The sequence below is a fragment of the Myxocyprinus asiaticus genome, chromosome 3, assembly GCF_019703515.2.
Source record: "Myxocyprinus asiaticus isolate MX2 ecotype Aquarium Trade chromosome 3, UBuf_Myxa_2, whole genome shotgun sequence".
Classification (NCBI taxonomy): domain Eukaryota; kingdom Metazoa; phylum Chordata; class Actinopteri; order Cypriniformes; family Catostomidae; genus Myxocyprinus; species Myxocyprinus asiaticus.
This window is the reverse complement of record NC_059346.1, coordinates 61921907-61944532: the sequence shown is the minus strand read 5'-3', so window position 1 is coordinate 61944532 and position 22626 is coordinate 61921907. Positions and strand designations below refer to the sequence as shown.

The window sequence follows — 22626 nt, the reverse complement described above, 5'->3', positions numbered from 1 at the left end:
CAGAAATATACTCTGGAGTCTGATTATCAATAATTATAAAAAATAAAAATTGACATTTCGACTCACAGTTGCTAAGGGGTGCCAAAACGTTTGAAAAGGGCAGGCCATTTTTACTAAAATGGCTATAAAGCCCGAACGAAATGATATTTTCACCAAACTCGGTACACCTGTGTATGAGCTCAATCTGAGGTCAAGTTAAAAAAAAAACGTGGAGTTTGGCCACTTGGTGGCACTGTAACATGATAAAAACATGAAAACAGCTCTAACCACACAACCGTTAGTCTGATTGAGTTGAAAATCCGAGGTGCCAGGACTGTCTATGAGGACATTTTCGTATCTTAAAAAACATGGCCGCCATCGGCCAATGAAGTTTGAGCACCTATTAGACAAGGTTATTGGAGGCCGATCGGCACAAAACTCGGTGGGCCTGTTCGACTCCTGGCCCTAGAGGTCTGTGAGAAATTTGAAAGAAATCGGACACCGAGTGGCGCTAACGAGTTTTGCGCCTCTGTAATCACACATACATCTCCTCATTCTGAACAACTTTGCCTCAAGAACCACTGCTGTCAATCAAATCATTCATTAAATATCCAAGATTATGTAAAAAACTTACTTTTGTGAACTAGTCCTAGGTTTTTCGCTCAACCTCAATAAAACCAATGCGGTACAATTCTCTGGACTCTCTAGGTCAATAATTATTAAAAAAATTTTTTTTGAACTTTACCCATTGGGTAGCTATAACATTGTCATTTAGAAAATGGCCGTGGTCAAGTGTACAAATAAGCCTATAATTCCTAAACAAAAACTCAGAACTTCACGATGTATATGAGCACATGCGACATATGATTCTAAACAAGCATGCAGACTTTTATGGAGAGTGGACCATAGGTGGCGCTATGAGCTTTAAAAAGCTTTAAAAACCATGTATTTCCTTAGTAAATTGCCTGTATTGGCTGTAAATGGTCTATTCCATCTATGATATAGGTGGTTACATGCTTGCTAAATAAAACATAATACCTTTTTATGCATGTGCTTAAAGGCCTTAAACCACTTGAATCCCGTTAATTGCTGCTCACAGCTATATTTACTATTATTATTATTATTATTATTATTAGCCTTGCCGTTTAAAAATAATAATAAAACAAAACAAAACTTATTTATACTGATATGAAATGAGCATAAAGTGTAGCTATAGGTATTTAATTGTATGAAGTGTAAATTCGTGATTGTTCTGCAGGTGTCTGCATAAGTCTGTGTCCTTATAATGCTCTTAGCACTGTACAATTACAGAGCACGTTAAACTGCAAGCATTTTCAAGTACTTCTTAAGTTACGATTCTTTTGGGAAACGGGCCGCAACACTAAGATGAATCATAAGATGGATTCTATGATCTACTTAGGCTTACGATGCTTCTGGGAAAGGAGGCCCAGGAATGTTCATTTCAATAATAACATGGTGCTGTCAGGTTTATCTGTCTAGTTGCGCCATCTTGTGGACTTAGGAAACAACGTCAATTTAAATATCTGGTGACTTGAAAATGCAAATTTACTTAGAATTTTGATAATATTTAAGGTAAAAATTAGAATTTTGTCTTGTTGAGAGCACTAATAATTACCTTGGCTATCTAACTAAAAATGATAGACCTCACATGTGTGTGTGTGTGTGTGTGTGTGTGTTTTGAAACCCTATTGTATAAACAAAAGTTTTGAAACACTTGACCGAAATGTTTCTCATATCTTAAAAATCTTTTGATCTGAAGGCGTATGCTTAAATGTTTGAAATTAGTTTTGTAGACAAAATTATAATTGTGCCACCATATTAATTTATTTTATTATAAATCTAAAATTTTATAAAAAAAATAAATAAATAAAAAAAACGTTTTTGAAATTGATGACTTGGACCAAATAATAAAGAAAAGCAGCCAATAAGTGCCCAGCATATAGATGGGAACTCCTTCAATACTGTTTAAAAAGTATCCCAGGGTGATACCTCAAGAAGTTGGTTGAGAAAATGTCAAGAGTACATTTCTGAAAATTCTAGGCAAAGCGTGAGTACTTTGAAGATGCTAAAATATAACACAGTTTTGATTTATTTTGGATTTTGTTTAGTCACAACATAATTCCCATAGTTCCATTTATGTTATTCCTTAGTTTTAATGACTTTACTATTATTCTAAAATGTGAAAAAAAAATTATAATAAAGAATAAATGTGTATATACACTATATTGCCAAAAGTATTCGCTCACCTGCCTTTAGACGCATATGAACTTAAGTGACATCCAATTCTTAATCCATAGGGTTTAATATGACGTCGGCCCACCCTTTGCAGCTATAACAGCTTCAACTATTCTGGGAAGGCTTTCCACAAGGTTTAGGAGTGTGTTTATGGGAATTTTTGACCATTCTTCCAGAAGTGCATTTGTGAGGTCAGACACTGATGTTGGACGAGAAGGCCTGGCTCGCAGTCTTCGCTCTAACTTATCCCAAAGGTGCTCTATCGGGTTGAGGTCAGGACTCTGTGCAGGCCAGTCAAGTTCTTCCACACCAAACTCTCTCATCCATGTCTTTATGGACCTTGCTTTGTGCACTGGTGCGCAGTCATGGTGGAACAGGAAGGGGCCATCCCCAAACTGTTCCCACAAAGTTGGGAGCATGGAATTGTCCAAAATCTCTTGGAATGCTGAAGCATTCAGAGTTCCTTTCACTGGAACTAAGGGGCCAAGCCCAGCTCCTGAAAAACAACCCCACACCATAATCCCCCCTCCACCAAACTTCACAGTCAGCACAATGCAGTCAGACAAGTACCATTCTCCTGGCAACCGCCAAACCCAGACTCGTCCATCAGATAGCCAGATGGAGAAGCGTGATTCGTCACTCCAGAGAACGCGTCTCCACTGCTCTAGAGTCCAGTGGCGGCGTGCTTTACACCACTGCATCCGACGCTTTGCATTGCACTTGGTGATGTATGGCTTGGATGCAGCTGCTCGGCCATGGAAACCCATTCCATGAAGCTCTCTACACACTGTTCTTGAGCTAATCTGAAGGCCACATGAACTTCGGAGGTCTGTAGCGATTGACTCTGCAGAAAGTTGGCGACCTCTGCGCACTATGTGCCTCAGCATCCGCTGACCCCGCTCTGTCATTTTACGTGGCCTACCACTTCGTGGCTGAGTTGCTGTCATTCCCAATCGCTTCCACTTTGTTATAATACCACTGACAGTTGACTGTGGAATATTTAGTAGCGAGGAAATTTCACGACTGGACTTGTTGCACAGGTGGCATCCTATCACAGTACCACGCTGGAATTCACTGAGCTCCTGAGAGCGGCCCATTCTTTCACAAATGTTTGTAGAAGCAGTCTGCATGCCTAGGTGCTTCATTTTATACACCTGTGGCCATGGAAGTGATTGGAACACCTGAATTCAACTATTTGGATGGGTGAGCGAATACTTTTGGCAATATAGTGTATATACAGTTGTGCTCAAAAGTTTGCATACCCTTGGAGAATTGGTATATATGTACCATTTTTAAAGAAAAGCACAGGCAAAAGTGAGCAGGCAAAACACATTTCTTTTATTTCTTATGGGATTCATATTCAACTGTAGGTTATAATAGAATGGCACAATCATAAAACAAATCATGGCAACAATGGAAAAAAATGAAATGACCCCTGTTCAAAAGTCTGCATACCCTTAGTTCTTAATACTGTGTATTTCCCCCTTTAGCATCAATGACAGCATGCAGTCTTTTGTAATAGATGTCTATGAGGCCCCAAATTCTTGCAGGTGGTATAGCTGCCCATTCGTCTAGGCAAAATGCCTCCAGGTCATGCAAAGTCTTTGGTCGTCTTGCATGAACCGCATGTTTGAGATCTCCCCAGAGTTGCTCGATGATATTAAGGTCAGGAGACTGTGATGGCCACTCCAGAACCTTCACCTTTTTTTGCTGTAACCACTGGAGGGTCAACTTGGCCTTGTGCTTAGGGTCATTGTCATGCTGGAAAGTCCAAGTGCGTCCCATGCGTAGCTTTCGTGCAGAAGAATGCAAATTGTCTGCCAGTATTTTCTGATAACATGCTGCATTCATCTTGCCATCAATTTTCACAAGATTCCCCATGCCTTTAGAGCTCTCCAAACATAGCGCTTATGGTTGTGACCATAAAGCTCTATTTTGGTCTCGTCACTGCTGTGAGGCGTGTCAAGGTGTTGTCGGGCATAATTTAACCGGGCTTTTTTGTGGCATTGGCGCAGTAAAGGCTTCTTTCTGGCAACTCGACCATGCAGCTCATTTTTGTTCAAGTATCGTCATATTGTGCTCCTTGAAACAACCACACTGTCTTTTTCCAGAGCAGCCTGTATTTCTTCTGAGGTTACCTGTGGGTTTTTCTTTGTATCCCAAACAATTCTTCTGGCAGTTGTGGCTGAAATCTTTCTTGGTCTACCTGACCTTGGCTTGGTATCAAGTGATCCCCAAATTTTCCACTTCTTAATAAGAGATTGAGCAGTACTGACTGTCATTTTCAAGGCTTTGGATATCTTTTTATATCCTTTTCCATCTTTATAAAGTTCCATTACCTTGATACGCAGGTCTTCTGACAGCTCTTTTCTGCTCCCCATGGCTCAGTATCTAGCCTGCTCAGTGCATCCACATGAGAGCTAACAAACTCATTGACTATTTATACACAGGCACACTAATTGCAATTTAAAAAGCCACAGGTGTGGGAAATTAAACTTTAATTTCCATTTAAACCTGTGTGTGTCACCTTGTGTGTCTATAACAAGGCCAAACATTCAAGGGTATGTAAACTTTTGATCAGGGCCATTTGGGTGATTTCTGTTATCATTATGATTTAAAAAGGAGCCAAACAACTATGTGATGATAAATGGCTACATATGATCACTATCCTTAAATAAAGGATTTTTTTTTCATGATCAGTCATATTTTCAAAATCAATGCCAAAATTTCACAATTTCTGCCAGGGTATGCAAACTTTTCAGCACAACTGTGAAATATATATATATATATATATATATATATATATATATATATATATATATATATGTATACACAGTGGCATTCAAAGGTTTGGGCACCCCTGACCAAAGTTTCTGTTGCTGTGAATAGTTAAGTGAGTAGAAGATGAATTGATCTCCAAAAGGCATAAAGTTAAAGATGAAACATTCTTTTCAAAATTTTAAGCAAGATAAGTGTATTATTTTTGTTTTGCATAATTTTAGAGTGAAAAAAAAAAAAGAAAGGAGCACCATGCAAAAGTTTGGGCACCCCAAGAGATTTTAGCTCTCAGATAACTTTTACCAAGGTCTCAGACCTTAATTAGCTTGTTAGAGCTATGGCTTGTTCACAATCATTGTTTGGAAAGGCCATCTGATGCAAATTTCAAAGCTTTACAAATAATCTGACTCCTCAAACCTTGTCCCAACAATCAGCAGCCATGGGCTCCTCTAAGCAGCTGCCTAGCACTCTGAAAATTTAAATAATTGATGCCCACAAAGCAGGAGAATGCTATAAGAAGATAGCATAGCGTTTTCAGGTAGCCATTTCCTCAGTTTGTAATGTAATTAAGAAATGGTAGTTAACAGGAGCGGTGGAGGTCAAGTTGAGGTCTAGAAGACCAAGAAAACTTTCAGAGAGAACTGCTCATAGGATTGCTAGAAAGGCAAATCAAAACCGCTGTTTGACTGCAATAGACCGAAAGGAAGATTTAGCAGACTCTGGAGTAGTGGTGCACTTTCCTTCTGTGCAGCGACACCTGCACAAATATGACCTTCATGGAAGAGTCATGAGAAGAAAACCTTTCCTGCGTCCTCGCCACAAAATTCAGCGTCAGATGTTTGCAAATGAACATCTAAACAAGACTGATGCATTCTGGAAACAAGTCCTGTGGACTGAAGTTAAAATCTAACTTTTTGGGCACAATGAGCAAAGGTATGCTTGGAGAGAAAAGGGTGCAGAATTTCATGAAAAGAACACCTCTCCAACTGTTAAGCACAGGGGTGGATCGATCATGCTTTGGGATTGCAGCTAGCGGCATGGGGAACATTTCACTGGTAGAAGGAAAAATGGATTAAATTAAATACCAGCAAATTATGGAAGCAAACATCACACCATCTGTAAAAAAGCTGAAGATGAAAAGAGGATGGCTTCTACTACAGTATAACGATCCTAAACATACCTCAAAATCCACAATGGATGACCTCAAGAGGTGCAAGCTGAAGGTTTTGCCATGGCCCTCACAGTCCCCTGACCTAAACATCGAAATTCTGTGGATAGACCTCAAAAGAGCAGTGCATGCAAGACGGCCCAAGAATCACAGAACTAGAAGCCTTTTGCAAGGAAGAATGGGCGAAAATCCCCCAAACAAGAATTGAAAGACTCTTAGCTGGCCACGAAACTGTTTTAAAGGCAAAGGTGGTCACACCGAATATTGATTTAGCTTTTTTATGTTTACTGGACTTGGTATGACATTAAGTGATAAATTAAAACTATTTATTTCATTATTTTTGAAGACATCCTCACTATGCAACATTTTTCACAAGTGCCTAAAACTTTTGCATAGTACTGTATGTATATATATATTGCCTATATTTAAGATTTACACATTTCAATTTAATAACAAAATAATTGTGTGATCATTAGCTAATATTAATACAACTTAAATGTATTCATGTTTTATTGATTTAATATTGTTAAAGATTGCTAACTATGATTTGATGAAATTAAAATGCGTAATTATAATATATATATATATATATATATATATATATATATATATATATATATATATATATATATATATATATATATATATATATATATATATATATATATATATATATATACATACACACACACACACACAGTTGAAGTCAGAAGTTTACATACTCCTAGGTTGAAGTCATTAAAACTCAAAACCACTCCCCATATTTAATATTAGCAAACTATAGTTTTGGCAAGTCGTTTGGTGTGAAAAGTGCAAATCAATCCCAGAACAACAGCAAAGGACCTTGAAGATGCTGAAGGAAGCAGGTAGCCAAGTATCTATAGTAATCCACAGTAAAATGAGTCCTATATCGACATAACCTGAAAGGCTGCTCAGCAAGGAAGAAATCAGTGTTCCAAAACTGCCATAAAAAAGTCAGACTACAGTGCACATGAGGACAAAGATTTTACTTTTTGGAGAAATTTCTCGATGAAACAAAAATTGAATTTTTTGGCCATAATGACCATTGTTATGCTTGGAGGAAAAAGGTGAGGCTTGCAAGCCAAAGAAAATATCCCAACTGTGAAGCATGGGGGTGGCAGCATCATGTTGTGGGGTGCTTTGCTGCAGGAGGGACATTGCACTTCACAAATTAGATGGCATCATGAGGAAGGAAAATTATGTGGATATATTGAAGCAAAATCTCAAGACATCAGCCATGAAGTTAAAGCTCAGTCAAAAAAGCATACCTTCAAAGTTGTGGCAAAATGGCTTAAGGACTACAAAGTCAAAGTATTGGAGTGGCCATTACAAAGCCCTGACCTCAGTCTGAAAATTTGTGGCCAGAACTGAAAAAGCATGTGCAAGTAAGGAAGCCTACAAACCTGACTCAGACCAGTTCTTTCTGGAGGAATGGGCCAAAATTCCAACAACTTATTGTGAGAAGCTTGTGGAAGGCTACCCAAAGTTAACCCAAGTTAAACAGTTTAAAGGCAATGCTACCAAATACTTACAACGTGTATGCAAACTTCTGACCCACTGGGAATGTGATGAAAGAAATTGAAGCTGAAATAAATAATTCTCTCTACTATTATTCCACATTTTTAAAATAAAGTAGTGATCCTAACTGACCTAAGACAGGGAATGTTTTCTACAATTAAATGTCAGGAATTGTGAAAAACTGAGTTTAAATGTATTTTGGCTAAGGTGTATGTAAACTTCTGACTTCAACTGTGTGTGTATACATATACAGGTGCATCTCAATAAATTAGAATGTCGTGGAAAAGTTCATTTATTTCAGTAATTCAACTCAAATTGTGAAACTCGTGTATTAAATAAATTCAATGCACACAGACTGAAGTAGTTTAAGTCTTTGGTTCTTTTAATTGTGATGATTTTGGCTCACATTTAACAAAAACCCACCAATTCACTATCTCAAAAAATTAGAATACATCATAAGACCAAGAAAAAAAACATTTTTAGTGAATTGTTGGCCTTCTGGAAAGTATGTTCATTTACTGTATATGTACTCAATACTTGGTAGGGGCTCCTTTTGCATTAATTACTGCCTCAATTCGGCGTGGCATGGAGGTGATCAGTTTGTAGCACTGCTGAGGTGGTATGGAAGCCCAGGTTTCTTTGACAGTGGCCTTCAGCTCATCTGCATTTTTTGGTCTCTTGTTTCTCATTTTCCTCTTGACAATACCCCATAGATTCTCTATGGGGTTCAGGTCTGGTGAGTTTGCTGGCCAGTCAAGCACACCAACACCATGGTCATTTAACCAACTTTTGGTGCTTTTGGCAGTGTGGGCAGGTGCCAAATCCTGCTGGAAAATGAAATCAGCCTCTTTAAAAAGCTGGTCAGCAGAAGGAAGCATGAAGTGCTTCAAAATTTCTTGGTAAACGGGTGCAGTGATGTTGGTTTTCAAAAAACACAATGGACCAACACCAGCAGATGACATTGCACCCCAAATTATCACAGACTGTGGAAACTTAACACTGGACTTCAAGCAACTTGGGCTATGAGCTTCTCCACCCTTCCTCCAGACTCTAGGACCTTGGTTTCCAAATGAAATACAAAACTTGCTCTCATCTGAAAAGAGGACTTTGGACCACTGGGCAACAGTCCAGTTCTTCTTCTCCTTAGCCCAGGTAAGACGCCTCTGACGTTGTCTGTGGTTCAGGAGTGGCTTAACAAGAGGAATAAGACAACTGTAGCCAAATTCCTTGACACGTCTGTGTGTGGTGGCTCTTGATGCCTTGACCCCAGCCTCAGTCCATTCCTTGTGAAGTTCACCCAAATTCTTGAATCGATTTTGCTTGACAATCCTCATAAGGCTGCGGTTCTCTCGGTTGGTTGTGCATCTTTTTCTTCCACACTTTTTCCTTCCACTCAACTTTCTGTTAACATGCTTGGATACAGCACTCTGTGAACAGCCAGCTTCTTTGGCAATAAATGTTTGTGGCTTACCCTCCTTGTGAAGGGTGTCGATGATTTTCTTCTGGACAACTCTCTGATCAGCAGTCTTCCCCATGATTGTGTAGCCTAGTGAACCAAACTGAGAGACCATTTTGAAGGCTCAGGAAACCTTTCCAGGTGTTTTGAGTTGATTAGCTGATTGGCATGTCACCATATTCTAATTTGTTGAGATAGTGAATTGGTGGGTTTTTGTTAAATGTGAGCCAAAATCATCACAATTAAAAGAACCAAAGACTTAAACTACTTCAGTCTGTGTACATTGAATTTATTTAATACACGAGTTTCACAATTTGAGTTGAATTACTGAAATAAATTAACTTTTCCACGACATTCTAATTTATTGAGATGCACCTGTATAAACACCTGTCAAAACGTTTGAAACACTTGACTGAAATGTTTCTCATGATCTTAAAAATCTTTTGATCTGAAGGCGTATGCTTAAATGTTTGAAATTAGTTTTGTAGACAAAAATATGATTGTGCCACCATAGTAATTTATTTCATTATAAAACTAAAATTTAATAAAAAAAATAAAAAGTTTTTGAAATTGATGACTTGGACCAAATAATAAAGAAAAGCAGCCAATAAGTGCCCAACATAGATGGGAACTCCTTCAATACTGTTTAAAAAGCATCCCAGGGTGAAGAAGTTGATTGAGAAAATGTCAAGAGTACATGTCTGCAAATTCTAGGCTAAAGGACTACTTTGAAGATGCTAAAATATAATACAGTTTTGATTTATTTTGGATTTTGTTTAGTCACAACATAAGTTGTTTAGTCACTAAATATCATAGTTCCATTTATGTTATTCTATAGTTTTGATGACTTTACTATTATTCTAAAATGTGAAGAAAAAAAAAAATTATAATAAAGAATGTGTTTCAAAACTTTTGACCGGTAGTGTAAATATATACACAGTATATATGCTAAAATATTTTTTTAGTGTAGGGTGCAAGTTCTACCTGTCAATTGGTTTTGAAGGGAAATAACTGTGCAATCGGAAAATTTGAAAAGTGCATACATATATGACTTTTTCAGTGTACCTGATATCAACATTTAGCCCATAAGAATACCCCATCTGAAGCTTAGTTAATACATTCCATAAAAATAACTGATAATTTCCATAATGTTTGTGCTTGGATTAAATGCAAGTCTTAATTTTGGTTCAAAGGGTGCACCCATTATATACCCTAATATGCAGAGCGGTACGAACTGATATTCTGGCTAAAAGGATGAAGGCAGTAGAAGATGGTGCGGTTTGGCCAATCAAATGAATCCCACATATGTAAATCTAATACTGTTTTTATTTTTATTTTTTTAACAATGGACAAAAAAGAAAAATTTAAATGAATTCTAATTTTCCATATCTGAAACATAAAAATAAAACTTAAAAAACAAGCTGTTTTTACCCACATGGAATGTCTCCCTCCATTTTTTTAACCTGCTACTACTGGTGCCAAAAGTGGATTCATGGAAAAACCAGGTCTCATTAATATTCATAAACTTATTATCATAGCTATTCTTAACAGTTAAAATTGTATTTCTAGATATCGATAATAGTATTTTTCCTAGTTAAAATCACGTTTAAGATATCAGTAATTCTATTTTCACTAGTTGCAAAAGCTATTTTATCAAGGCAATAATTGTTACTAGTAGAGCTCCCTTTACTGATTTTAATAATTACATTGTTACTAGTAAAATGTTCTTTCTTGTTATCAACAATTGAATTACAGCTAGTGAAAATGGTAATTTTTGATATCAGTAATTGAATTTTAACGTTACATTTGGTATTTCTAATATCTGGAAGTGGATTTCAGATATCAATAATTTGGAGTGTATTTAATGATATCTAACAAGACTTTCTTACTAGTAACAATTACATTACAGATATCAGAAATTATCACTAGTGAAAACCGAATTACTGATATCAAAAATTAGCATTTTAATTAGTTGGAATACAATTGTTGATATAAAAAATTGGCATTTCCACTAATACAGATTACATTCTTGATATCAAAATTTATATTTTTACTAGTAAGAAAATAATTGTTGATATGTGAGATTGTAATTTCAGCTAGTGAGTAACTAATTTTTGTTATCAATAGTTGTGTTTTGAATAAGAGTGAATAACATATCAGTGTGAAACTTTACTAGTGAAAATTCAATTATAGTTTTTACTAATTGAAATCCCATTTTTGATATCAAGAATTTGATTTCTGTGAGTGATGTCATTTTTTATATCAAGAATTCACGTTTTTACTAGTGGAAATGTAATTAATGATATCAAGAATTAGCATTCTAACTAGTGAAAATGTAATTGTTGATATCAACAATTCATATCCTGCAAATGAATGAAAGTAAATTCGGCTTGCAACAGTATCAGAGGTCATTGTGAAATTCAACTAGTGAAAATTCAATTATAGATATCAAAAATTAGGGGTTTTACTAGTTGGAATTCCATTTTTGAATTCAAGAATGTGATTTCTGCAAGTGATGTAATTTTTTATATCAAGAATTCATGTTTTTACTAGTGCAAATATAATTACTGATATCAACAATTGGCATTTTCACTAGTAGAAATTACATTTCTGATATCAAGAGTTAGAATTTTAACTAGTGAAAATCGAATTGTTGATATTAACAATTCATATCCTGCAAATTATTAAAAGTAAATTTGGCAGGGGGCCTGGGTAGCTCAGCGAGTATTGACGCTGACTACGACTGACTACTATCGCGAGTTCGAATCCAGGGCATGCTGAGTGACTCCAGCCAGGTCTCCTAAGCAACCAAATTGGCTCGGTTGCTAGGGAGGGTAGAGTCACATGAGGTAACCTCCTTGTGGTTACGATTAGGGGTTCTCACTCTCAGTGTGGCGCGTGGTAAGTTGTGCGTGGATCGCAGAGAGTAGCATGAGCCTCCACATGCTGTGATTCTCCGCGGTGTCATGCACAGCGAGCCACGTGATAAGATGTGTGGATTGACTGTCTCAGAAGTGGAGGCAACTGAGACTTGTCCTCTGCCACCCGGATTGAGGTGAGTAACCGTGCCACCATGAGGACATACTAAGTAGTGGGAATCGGGTACTCTAAATTGGTAGAAAAGGGGATAATACATTTTTTAGAGCCATAGTTTAGAGCATGCAGACAAAACACTCACAAGACAAAGAACTTGTTGCGTGTCTGGGAGCAACAGTATGTCACAAAGTTCTGGGAGCGTTATGTTTGTGCGTACCTCCATTCTTATGACTTTACCGTGTGGATCTATAAGATATTTTTCAAAATGTTAATAAACCTGCTCTTTGGCACATTTCAAGTTTGTATTAGATTATTTGCTGGCTTTGGATTTTTACGACCTGTATTTTATGATTTCATACTTGTTGAGCTTCGACTGTAATTCCATCAATGTATGCATTATTTTATTCGTCCAGAATTATAACATTACTTACAACAAGATTAACATTACCAGGTGTACACACATCATCACAACAAAAGGACAGTCGTTGCCTACATTGCAATATTTAAAAGACACAAAGTTCTTAATGCTTCCTCTCATTTCACAGACCAAGGGACAACCAAACAGTCGGACGATGTTTGAACATGAAGCGTACACCGTTTTCTCAAGCAGCTCTCCATCTTCCTTTAACTCAACACGGTGCCGTGGTACATGTGAAGCTGACACGTGGGCAGCGATAAAGGCCAATTTATACTTCTGCATCGAATGCAGTAGGCTGACATGCACCTCTTCAAATATGTAACTGCACGTTGCATCGACGCAGACCACAACAGCTTTGATTGGTGCACTTTGTAACCAGAGGTCACACACGGAAGTGGTGGCAGAAATAGTCCGCAAACAGTAAACATTTATCGGATTCCATTGTTGAAAAGTGATATTGAGGGTTCTTATTGACGGCTCTGGCTTCAAGCCATCAATAGGGCTGACTGGACTCAGATCATTTCAACTCACTACTTTGCAGCAAACATATAAAGTGAACATTATTACAGATATGTTATTAAATCATATCATTGTAATAATTGTATAGCTAATAATATTTGTGTATTTATGATGGTTTTGTGTCGTACTTTCGTTTAAATGTCTAATCTGTCAAATCTAACACAACAGATGGCTTTCTGCCACCACATACTGTGCATGCACTGAAATTTTTGTAAACAATAGGATTGGTCTGTTGTGTACAGTAAATAATCATATTTCATAAGTTATGGAAATGTAACACTTCTAATTTGTCAGCAAATTAAAAACGCCTGATAAGAGTTTGTTATATTGCCTGTATGCATTGTAAAGTCTTTAAAAAGACACCCATTTAATGTTTGCCAAGCGAGGTATAATTATTAATTAATTTGATTTTCTTTTTCAGCATGGAACATCAAAAGTATGGCAAAATATTTATTTATTATTGTTGGGGCTTCGTTCAGGAGTGGGTTTGGTTATTAGCAATAATTATCAAATTAATAATTTGATAATAATTATCAATGATAATGATTAATTATTAAAATCAGTAGAACATTGATTAGAATCAACATTAGCTAATCAATCCTTCAAATTAACAATCATCAAAGATAACTATCAATTATCAATATCAATAGAATATTAATAAGAATTAATATTGCCAGGGCACCACCCTGGAATCAGGGACTAATAATCAGACAGTATAGCTGTCTCAATATAGGATTGTTCTCTTAGGAAAGTCGACGTCTGGAGCACATCGACATTCAAAAAGGGAACAATGAAGGCTTGAATCCGAGCACTGACATCCCCTGCCAGCCCTTGGCACAGGTGCATGCAGAATAATACCAAAATACTTCTTTAAAGTATAACAAAGTTGCAGTAATTTCAATTAATAATAAATACAATGCAGTCGATAAACGTCCGACTTCCAACTAAACAGTAACATGATTAGATATGGTAACAGATAAGCCTATAATACATGAGAGGAGGGTAGAGGTGTGCGCATGTGTGTGTGCGCATATGTGTGTGCGCGTGTGTGTGTGTGTGTGTGTGAGGAGAGGAGTGCACAATATCATGGACGTGGCTCTTGTGGAGTGTGTGTCACAAGTTTTCTGGCCAGAGAATGTGGGTGGAGAGACTGGTTAATGGAGTCTGCCTGTTTTACACGTGTCTCTGCTGGTACGATAACTTAGGGACAAAGCTGGGCTCTATCGCCAAGTTATCTGTTCGCCAAATGTGTGTGCGGGTATGTTTGTGAGGGGTCGTGTGTGTGTGTGCAGTTAGTACAAGAGAGAGAGAACAGGGTGACAGGACCGAAGCCGGTTTAGCGATTGTGGAGTGTGTGTCACAAGTTTTCTGGCCAGAGAATGTGGGTGGAGAGACTGGTTAATGGAGTCTGCCTGTTTTACACGTGTCTCTGCTGGTACGATAACTTAGGGACAAAGCTGGGCTCTATCGCCAAGTTATCTGTTCGCCAAATGTGTGTGCGGGTATGTTTGTGAGGGGTCGTGTGTGTGTGTGCAGTTAGTACAAGAGAGAGAGAACAGGGTGACAGGACCGAAGCCGGTTTAGCGATTGTGGGAGAGATGGCAACCGTTAGTTTTATCACTCAGAGACACGGTGAGGTGAGATTTTTTCTTTAATGGATAAACTCAGTGTGCCAGTCTCACCAGCGATGGCGGAAATGCACAAACAGCCCAACTGGACAACAGCACAGCAAATATCATTCTTGGTAACAGTAAGTTACAGTAATACCTTGAGTATTATTAGCAGCAATGAGCAGACTCGGCAGTCCATAAATTGTACAAGCAATAACCTTGATACACAAGAATAACACACTATAATAATCTATCTCTGCCCAGACGTAAACCTCTTGAGTCGCATGAGGACACGGGTAGAATGTGTGTTCGTCCGTCATTTGACTCTGACTCAGTTCCTCAAAGCTCAGGTGATGACGAGAGGCTGTTTCCTCGCTCTGTCGGCTGGCAGTACAGCGGTTGATTCTCGGTGTGTTGGTGGAGATATCAGCGAAGTGACTCGGTTTCTTCACTTCTGCAGGCGAAAGGGTGAGACGCGGATTGCTTGGCAGTCTCCTTCGGATCTGTTAGCGTGCTCGGTGGAACACAGAGAATCTCGGCTCGTCCAGCAAGATGGAGATTGTATGGTCAAAGGTCAGGTACGTACGTTACTTCCTTGGGCAGCAAGGCTACACCTGGAAGCAGCAGGGCTGCAACTAGACTGTCGCTGGAAGCAAGGCTTAGGAGGAATCTCCAGGATTTTATACTCTCGATGACATGGTTGAGGGACGCATTCTGTCGTGTGTTTCATCCAATTGGAGTTGAGAGTTCGATCCTTCAGAACTTCACACCTAGGTGTAAAGTGAGCAAGGAATGATGGGATCTGTAGTCTGTTTGGACTCCCTTTGATTTTGGCACCGTTTGGCTTTGAGTGTTTCTACAGGCCTAAGTCAGGTTTTATGACTGTGTGTAGGCCTGCCTTTGTCTCCTGTCTGAGCATATGAGGCCCAACAATTATTATTTAAGTGACTCAAGAGCAAGCATACAGTATTTTTCTCATTTACTTGCTCTCAGCAATAGCCTACAGGCAACATGTATTATAAATAATGTGTATCCTACCTAAATTTCAACATGTTCACATACTTTGAACTTGTTTTTAATGCTACCGTAATTTCATAAATACTTCTGAAAACTTGAATTACATTGCTTTTGTTTATTTATGAATGCATAATTAGCATATTGGCTGTGTAATCGCAGAACGACGCAGAAGCCAATGCAGAACTATAAATGTAAACAAACACATTGGCCACTACATGGGGCATATGCCGTAGGTTCAACACAGAAGTATAAATGACCTTTTTCACACTCCGGGTTTAGGAACACGATAGTAAATGTTTGCAGGGTAAACTTTGACAGCGGTGAATGGGAGATCACAGCAAATATTATTTTCACTTACCTATTTGCTCCAAGAGCAAAAGAAAAATCCACTATTATGTTTAAGTGACTTTCAAGAGGAAAAACAATAGAGAATTTACTGTAACTCTCTCAGCAGCTGTAATAGAAACCCCCTCGCAGCTGTAGTAATTTGTTTTTTAAAACTAATTCCCGGGTAATATAACACAAAGCATCATGCTATAAATTTACAAATAGTTAAAAAATGTATTATATGAAAAAGTTTGCGAGATTTACGCTGCTAAATAAGGTGAAAATGCATCATCATAGTCTGGGAAAAAGGTTTATTAGCCTTAACACGAGTCATCCCTTTAAACATAGCACTGAAAACACACAGAGAGGCATCGCAACGGTCAGACACATCTATCTAGCTCATGTTTACATGGGCCAACAAATTAAAAAAGCACATCATCAAGAGTAGCATCGATATTCCCGGTGGTGAATGTCATCAAACAACCAGAAATAACTCCCATTGTTACACTTGATAACGAATGCCATATGAAACTTATGTAACCTGAGGTATATTCATATAATTGTGGGATTTCATGTATTAGTAGAGTCTCAAACATTATACACTATATGTTTCTTTCCTTGATTAAGATTTGCAAAACATTCTTGTTTGAGTATTATACAACTATAAATCAACAGATCAAGTACCACAGCTGTTATCTGTCACTGTATGTGTAAGATTTCATGCTTACGGATAGTGGCATCTGGTGGCTCCAAAATACAAAAAATGTTCTCCTGAAGAGTAATTTTCCTGAATGTTCGTAAAGAGTATACCATTGCTTTTTCGAACATCTTTCTAGCCATCAGGAAGTCTCGTTCCTTATAGACCTATTTATCCAAATATAGCTTATATTTTTATAAGTCTACTTGTTTTTAAGGCTTAGTAAAAAAAATGTTTTAAATTTATATTTTTGTGTTTGTTTATTTCATTATCAATTTACCAACCTACAGTATTTTTGTCAACAAAAACTTAGCAACAGCTGTGGTATTATCAACAGAGACTAACCTTTTGTGACAGAGCTCCTGATAAAAGTTTAAAGGATTGGTATCTGCCGATCAAATGACAAGCAAATTGGTAATGGTATCGGCTGTAAAACTAGTGAATGAAGCATCTCAACGTACTTTTTTTTTTTTTTTTTTTTTTTTTTTTTTTTTTTTTTTGCAGGCGACAACGAGGATGAAAAACTGAATGAAGTTATGTATGAAGCGTGGCGCTTCAATCGGGACTGCAAGCTTCTCAGAGATGGATTGCAAGGGTTAAGTTGGGATGGTAAGTGTTTGAACTGAAACATTCAGTACTTGTTATATTACTATAAATTAGAGTTGTCAAAATTAACCTGTTTACACAAGCGATTAATCAAATATGATTAACATGTAACCAGTCTGTCTCTGCATCTTAATTTTTTGCATTATTTATTATTTTAATGAAGTTTAATGAAGATTATTTGAATGTACCTTTATTAAAATAAGTCAAGATAGCTTGCCCCCTGGAAGTTTGTTGATGTCACCTGGCTGAGAACCACTGCTCTAGGGGATTGTCCCTGTAGTCATGTATTGTGTATTGTAAGTGTTCGTGCTCTGCTCAGTAATAATTATTATATGTATGTTTCTTTGTTTGATATGAAGTTTTAAATAACCTTTTGTTTACTTTTTATTAAATATTTTAGCTTATCTGCTTCCAACAGTAGAATTCAAAATCAGTACTTAAATTCCTACTATTAATCTAAAAATATTTCATCTTTATGAATTATGATTGTTTCTTTAAGAAAATCATTTGATTTCATAGAAGAAAAAAAAAAAGAAATCTTCAATGATTTAGCATTAAAGTTTCCTACAAATTCATAAGTATACTTTTCTGGATGTTGCTTTTAGAACCAATGTCCACTGATATGGACATCATAAACAACTATTAAAATTTAATCATAAACTGATTTTGTTTTTAATGAACATTTATGACTAGAAATAAAGCCTGGTCATATTTTTGTGTACCAGGAACATAATTCAGATCTGAAAGGGTTAAAGTTTAAAGGTATGCTTAGCTTTTAGGCTAGTTTATTGTAAATAAAATGCAGCATCAGAGCAATCTTTTATTTCAAAGGTCCAATGAAAATTATATTTCTTATCATATGACCACTTTAAGCATTTAAGCCTTTAAGACCTTTCAGAATCAGAACTGGAGTTTGTGGCTTTCAGTCTTAAGCTTTGAGGCAGGGCTCTATGCTAACATTTTTTTGTTTAGGAGCACTTGTGCCACTGAGTGAAACTTTTTAGAGGCACAGTCAAAAATGTAGGGACACAGTAATGGTTCAGTTTTTTAAAGACTGTTATGTGTAACTGGTAATGTTTCAAAATACAACACATATGCACAAGCAGGCAATTACTGCAGAATTCAGAAACAAAATATACTAGTAATGACAAAGGACATTAGACACTTTCACTGATGAACCCTTTTCCAAGTTTTTTTTTTTTTTTTCCCAGTTAACCTGACAGGTGGTATCAAATAACATCAGTCCTGACTGATCACCTTTATGAGATCTAATAAACACATTTATATTCAACACTTTATACTTTTATTAGTCATTAAACAATATATAATGCTTTACAGATTAGTAGTTCATCAACATTAATTTCTATACAGGTATGCACCAATCAGCCACAACATCAAAACCACCTGCCTAATATTGTGAAGGTCCCCCTCGTGCTGCCAAAACAGCGCCAACCCACATCTCAGAATAGCATTCTGAGATGCAATTCTTCTCACCACAGCTGTACAGAGCGGTTACCTGAGTTACCGTTGACTTTGTCAGTTCAAACCAGTCTGGCCATTCTCTGTTGACCTCTCTCATCAACAAGGCATTTCCGTCAACAGAACTGCTGCTCACTGGATGGTTTTTGTTTTTGGCATAATTCAGAGTAAACTCTAAAGTCTGTTGTGCTTGAAAATCCCAGGAGATCAGCAGTTACAGAAATACTCAAACCAGCCCATCTGGCACCAACAATCATTCCATGGTCCAAATCACTGAAATCACATTTTTTCCCCATACTGATGGTTGATGTGAAAATTAACTGAAGCTCCTGATCTGGATCTGCATGATTCACTGCTGCCACATGATTGGCTGATTAGATAATCACATGGATGATTGTTGGTGCCAGACAGGCTGGTTTGATTATTTCTGAAACTGCTGATCTCCTGGGATTTTCATACACAACAGTCTCTAGAATTTACTTAGAATGGTGCCAAAAACATCCAGTGAGGCAGTTCTGTGGACAGAAATGCCTTATTGATGAGAGAGGTCAACAGAGAATGGCCAGACTGGTTCGAACTGACAAAGTCTGTGGTAACAGATAATCATCCTTTACAATTGTGGTGAGAAGAATAGCATCTCAGAATGATATTCTGAGATGCAGGTTGGCGCTGTTTTGGCGGCACAAGGGGGACCTACACAATATTAGTAGGTGGTTTTAATGTTGTGGCTCATCGGTGTATATCAACTGAATGATCAGTCTTAGTCATTAAACAATGTATAATTATTTACATATAAGTAGTTCATCAACATTCATTTATTTACAGGTATATATCAATGAGTGATCAGTCCATTATTATTTGTATTTTTAATGCAAAGGACAATTTTGACCTGACCTCTATTTTTTCTTTCTTCACAGGTAGAAATTTTTCAGACAAAGTAGATCGCTTAAAATTGGCTGAAATTGTGAAACAGGCCATTGAAGAAAAGACCAATTTACAAGACTCCCTATAGCAAACGCTGTAGTTCTACATCCTTTTGTACTGTTTATTATAACTGCAAAAACTCTTTTTTTTTTATTAAAGTGCAGACCTTTTTCCATGGTCATGCTGCAGGCTGTTGTATATCTGTAGGTAAAGCCAAGTTGTTGTTGGTATTTGTTCGCTTTTTAAACTAAAGAAATACTGTACAGTATTATGTTAAAAATACTGTATTTTCATTTCTGAAAATATTGAAAAGTGGGAAAACCAATCAGTTTTTACCTGCTGAAATGGAAGGGATTACACAATATGTCAATATGTCTATTTTCTGTGTTAAATCAAATTGAATTGACTTGAAACAAAACATGAAACAATGTCGCTTAAACAAGAATAAATACAAGTTAAGACAATGGTGGGCATTAAAACTTTGATGTAATGTGCTAAGTAAGGGATAATCCACAGCTATAAATAATTATAATGCACAACATGGAGCCAAAAAAACACCCAACACAACGTTTCAATTGTTTAAGGCACACTTAGCCGTGGATTATCCCACTTACACCTTGGTCACTTGCCAGCATTTAAAAGTTAAAGCTCTCATTAATTTTTGCAAAACAAATTTGAAAGAATAAATATAAGGGTTGAATTTATCTAAAGTAGTGCAATAAGATTACATGTATTTGAATGAATTAAAAAGCTGTATGAATAATTGTAAAAAAAAAGATCATGAGTTTTTTTTCAAATATCAAAAACAGTGAATTTAAATGCACAATCCAGAATGTCCTAGTAATAGCCCCAGAATGTAGAAGTGTTGGCACTCTTAAGAACATGTAAAATTTAATTTCTATTCTTTGTCATATTCACATTAATGGGGGAAAAACAGCATTACAGAAATTACATCTCTCTGTTAAGGACATGACCGTTGTAAAACTGGCACCTTAATGACGAGGGAAAACCATCAAAAACGCTTTGAATCCTGCAGACTTTGACCTCTGAGACACTGGTATGGTATCCATTAAGGCTGCAATTTAAGGTTGATATCGCGATACATCCTTGAACGATTTGAGGGACAGAGGCATACTGTAATACTCGCAAATTATAAGCTTCTCATTTCTGCCTTTACACCCTTTAAAAAATTAGACCCAATCACTTTGACTGTAAGTGCCTCAGTGCAAGCTCAATTTTAACTGTTTTGTTTTTTGTTTTGTTTTTTAAGAAAAGGAGGGACAAGTTGAAATTTTTTTTTTTTTTTTTGTGGTTATCAAAATTATGCCATAAATGTTGTTGATTGAGCTTAACTTGTATTGAACCCGAAATATTTCTTTAAGGAGGACAGCAGAGTAGGTGCAATAATATAGAACAGTGATTAAAACTGACTGGAACTGAGCATTAAATGGTTTTAAAGCACTCATTTCAGCCAATCAGAATCTAGTTTTCTGAAAGACCATTGGATAAATTGAGTAGTGTTTTGTTTGGGGCAGAGAATTACATGAAATTTAAAGTTATATTGTAATTTTAAAAGCACTGAATTTCCTAATTTCTTAAGTATAACATTATGTAACACACATGTAGTCTTGCATTGAAACTAATCAAATTAGTTCCTTCTCATTAATATCTTGGAACTATCAGCTCAGGCACTGGTCTGATAGATCTCTGTCAACCAAAAATTTAATTTTCTGCATGAAGATATAATATGCATAAGCAACTGTAATTGAGTGAAAGAATATCACAAATGTAGGATAAATGTTGTCACTGAAGTCAAATAATAAATTGAACAACTAACCAAATATTTTTGCATCCTACTGGATTGTTGGAGTGTCATGCAGTTTGGATAAACAACATGCCCTCCACATGCTAATTCTGCTGTAGTGACATGTTGATTCGTTAAAGAACGAAGCAATTCATACTTATTACCTAACTTATACAGCAAGTGATAGTTTTACCTGCATTCAAATGGGCTCTGCCTGAACACTGGTTAACATAAACAAAAAGGATTTTCAGAACAATTTCACATACGTTTTGAAAATCCATTGATATACAACTTTGCACAAACTATAATTTGGTACGCTTTAATCTGAATCTGGCGTAGTACATGGATGGGGTGGAGTAAATTCAGTAATGTCCCTGTGTCGAGGAAACTTTCTGTTTCTGTTATGTGACGTACACTGTAAGAAATGATTGTGTACTTTAGTAGATTTAATGAAAATAAAATGAGTTAACTATATTTAATTGAATTATGTAAGCTCTCTTTTAAAAAAAAAAATCTTTGTAATAGAATGTAGTCATTTTTGTTGTTAAGAGTATAATAATTTTGTCTGATTAATTTCCAATGAATAGATTATGGAGTGAATCCAACTTAATGCAAATAAGTAGTTTTATATTTAAAAGCATTTTCTGTTTAAACTGGATCACTACAGTTTGTCCAATTTGGTACCTTTGCAACAAATTTTTAAAAAGGAAAATCTGACAGCAATCTTTTGTAATAAATGTTTCTGCTAAAGGTAAGGAAGTCTTTTATACTTAAATGTGGAAAAGCTGTTTTTGCTTAATTTGCCTATAAGATTTGAAAATTGGGTCACACTTTATTAATATAAAGTGTGACCCAATTTTCATTAGTTAAGTGGCCTTAACTAATGTGTACTAACATTAAATACATACAAGTCTATGTATTTACTGTGTAACTACATTTTGTTCTACAAAATTCCCACATTTGCTGCTACTGAGGTTGAGGTACGGGTAGGTTTAGGAGTAAGGGTAGGGTTA

General features: G+C 36.5%; 1 protein-coding gene across 2 annotated transcripts in view; it reads left to right on the top strand.

The window, feature by feature from the left end:
* The window catches only part of LOC127426178 (MAP kinase-activated protein kinase 5-like), a 155240-nt gene extending 132892 nt beyond the window's left edge, over nt 1-22348 (top strand). The window contains exons 14-15 of one of the 2 annotated variants that reach the window (XR_007894750.1): nt 17305-17409; nt 19803-22348. Coding sequence is in view for 1 of the 2 variants with exons in the window: in XM_051672802.1 (XP_051528762.1) it covers nt 17305-17409; nt 19803-19897 (200 nt within the window). In the remaining variant the exon portion in view is untranslated. The remainder of the gene's footprint in view (nt 1-17304; nt 17410-19802) is intronic. The other variant, XM_051672802.1, reaches the window with a different exon arrangement.
* Nucleotides 22349-22626: the final 278 nt, after the last annotated feature.